This window comes from Panthera uncia, chromosome D1, assembly GCF_023721935.1.
Source record: "Panthera uncia isolate 11264 chromosome D1, Puncia_PCG_1.0, whole genome shotgun sequence".
Classification (NCBI taxonomy): domain Eukaryota; kingdom Metazoa; phylum Chordata; class Mammalia; order Carnivora; family Felidae; genus Panthera; species Panthera uncia.
Genome location: NC_064808.1, coordinates 90,690,439 through 90,693,509, shown reverse-complemented (window position 1 = coordinate 90,693,509; position 3,071 = coordinate 90,690,439). Strand labels below are relative to the sequence as shown.

Below are 3,071 nucleotides of genomic sequence, written 5' to 3'. Positions count from 1 at the left end.
CATATTAGTATCCCACCAGTTTTGTATCAGTCCAGTTGCTGCTCACCGACATCTGGTATTGCCAGGGTATTTGTGGTTGTTCATCACCCAATCCAATGTAGGTGTATAGACGTGTCTCGTTTAGTTTTAAATTTTCATGTCCTTGGTGACTAAGGATATTGAGTATATTTTCATATACTTCTTGACTATTCAAATGCATTTTCGTGAGGAATCTGTTCATATATTTTAAACTTTTAAAAGTTGCTTGTATTTACATTAAAATTGCAAATATTGGGACACCTGGGTGGCTCAGTTGGTTAAGCAACTGACTCTTGATTTCCGCTCAAGTCATGATCTCACTATTGGTGAGTTCGAGCCCCACCAACTCAAAGCTTGTGCTTTGGGGTTAACTGTTCATTTTCTTTTCTTTTCCTTTTTTTTTTTTTAATGTTTATTTATTTATTTTTGAGAGAGAGAGAGAGAGCGAGAGAGAGAGAGCACAAGTGGGGGAGGGACAGAGAGACAGGGAGAGACAGAATCCAGAGCAGGCTCTGGACTCCAAGCTGTCAGCACAGAGCATGACGCAGGGCTTCAACCCATGAACCATGGGTTCATGACTTGAGCCGAATTCGGACACTGAGCCACCCAGTCTTCCCACTTTTCATTTTCTTAATGGTCATTTTTATTTTTATTTTTTTTTAATATGAAATTTATTGTCAAATTGGTTTCCATACAATACCCAGTGCTTCTCCCAACAGGTGCCCTCCTAATTTTGATGAAGTACAAGTAAACAATTTTTATGGTTAGTTTTTTGTTGTTTATATCTTTTGCTTTTGTTATTATTCTTGTGTATATATATATATATATATATATATATATATACATACATATATATCCTTTTTAAAAAAAATCTAAAACTACTCCATGATCTAAAAGATTTTCTTCAGTCCCTTCTTTCTGATGTTTTAGTCTTTGTGCTCAGATCTGATTGCAGGTTTATATTGGAGCAGAGGCGAGATAGAAATTTTTAGATTTTTTTGTCTTTTCTATATTTACATAAATTCAACTCTAATCCATTTGAAATGTTTACTTTGGTGCACATAATGGTAAAATAATCTTTTTGCCATTTAACTGAATAGGGAGGACATTTGTAATTCTGTTTTCTAATTTTATGCCTCTGCTTTATATCAAAGATGAAGGAACAGAAAGAAGGACTGAGATACTAATATTTCTGTTTCTGTAATTTGAAGTAAGTTACAGCTTATTTTGCAAATGATAAACTGTTAATCATTAAAAACAACACAGTAATTGATTATTCTCTCTTTCTGATTGATAAATCTCTCCCAATTTTATGACAAAGTGGATAATATTGTTATTTCTCTTTTATAGATTTAGAAGGCAAGACACAAAGAGATTGATTGACTTGTCCCAAGGGTATCAGCTACTAACTAAATGATGGTATCAGAATCAGAATTTAAGGCCTGCCTTTTAACCACTACTCATACTGCTTTCTTTCAAGCAAAGGCAGAAGTACTTGGTCCAGGACCACAAAGCCACTAATGGTGGGCCAATCCACTTGGTAGATTTGTACAATGATAGCTGTAGGTGTTGTTTCATCTGAATAATAATATTTAAACATCTGAAGACTTTATGTAGAGATTCAGATTTCCTGATAATTATTTTTAAAGTGTAAAGATCTGAAAATCATAAGATCTCATGCATTTCTGCCAGAAATTAATTGCAGGCTATTAGCGCTTAGCAGTATTTGGTCTCCTCAAGGTGTCACGATGCCAGTTTCACTCATCTACACTGGCTTCTCTAAATATTTAGGTTTCTGAGTCTCAACTTAGAAATATTGGCTTGATTATCGTTGAAATGTTCAAAATGGGAAACACTTGGCAATTTTTAATGATTTATAAACATGGTTATTTTTATATACATACATTTATTATATTTGAAAATGAGGCTTAATAAATATTAAATCACGATGAATTTCACTTATGTAAATTGACCTAGAGTTAAATAACCATATAGACCAAGAGGATATCTAAAACAAGAATCATCTACATGGGGCATCTTCCTCTCAATAGAGAATAATGAAGTTTTCCCAACAACCATGTTTTTCTCTGTCCCCTTCAGAAACCACTCACAGGAACATGGCAGCAGAAAATCTTTCCACAGTGGCTGCGTTTATCCTCACTGGGCTAACACAACAGCCAGAACTCCAGCTGCCCCTTTTCTTTCTCTTCCTAGGAATCTATGTGGTCACAGTGGTGGGGAACTTGGTCATGATCACACTGATAGGGCTCAGTGCTCACCTACACACCCCCATGTACTACTTCCTCAGTAATTTGTCCTTCATTGATCTCTGCCATTCCACTGTCATTACCCCCAAAATGCTGGTGAACTTTGTGACAGAGATGAACACCATCTCCTACTCTGAATGCATAACTCAGCTCTATTTCTTCCTTGTTTTTGCTATCTCAGAGTGTTACATGTTAGCTGCAATGGCATACGACCGCTATGTTGCCATCTGTAGCCCCCTGCTTTATAATATTAACATGTCCCATCAGGCTTGTTTCTCCCTGATTTGGGGAGTGTATATAATAGCTCTGGTTTGTGCATTTGTTCATACAGGCTGCTTGTTTAGGGTTCACTTCTGCAAATTTGCTGTGATCAACCATTATTTCTGTGATCTTCTTTCCCTCTTAAAGCTCTCCTGTTCTAGCACCCACGTCAATGAATTACTGATTCTAGTCTTTAGTGCAATTAATATCCTCGCCCCCAGCCTCATGATTCTTAGCTCCTACATCTTCATCATTGCCAGCATGCTCCGCATCCGCTCCACCGAAGGCAGAGCCAAAGCCTTCAGCACCTGCAGCTCCCACATCTCCGCTGTTGCCGTTTTCTTTGGATCCGCTGCGTTCATGTACCTGCAGCCATCATCCGTGAGCTCCCTGGACCAAGGAAAAGTGTCTTCTGTGTTTTATACTATTGTTGTGCCTATGTTGAATCCCCTGATCTACAGCCTGAGGAATAAAGATGTCAATGTCGCACTGAAGAAAATGCTAGAGAGAAGAATATTCTTGTGA

At 37.4% G+C, this 3,071-nt stretch overlaps 1 protein-coding gene across 1 annotated transcript; it reads left to right on the top strand.

Annotated features, from left to right (window-relative positions):
- The first annotated feature begins 2,120 nt into the window (after positions 1-2,120).
- LOC125908670 (olfactory receptor 8G5-like) lies at positions 2,121-3,071 on the top strand. The gene has a single exon (XM_049611358.1). It carries the CDS (start codon positions 2,136-2,138, stop codon positions 3,069-3,071), a length of 936 nt encoding a protein of 311 aa, XP_049467315.1. The 5' UTR covers positions 2,121-2,135.

Coding starts and splice junctions, on each gene's coding strand:
- LOC125908670 (XM_049611358.1), top strand. CDS start 2,136: ATGGCAGCAGAAAATCTTTCCACAGTGGCTGCGTTTATCCTCACTGGG.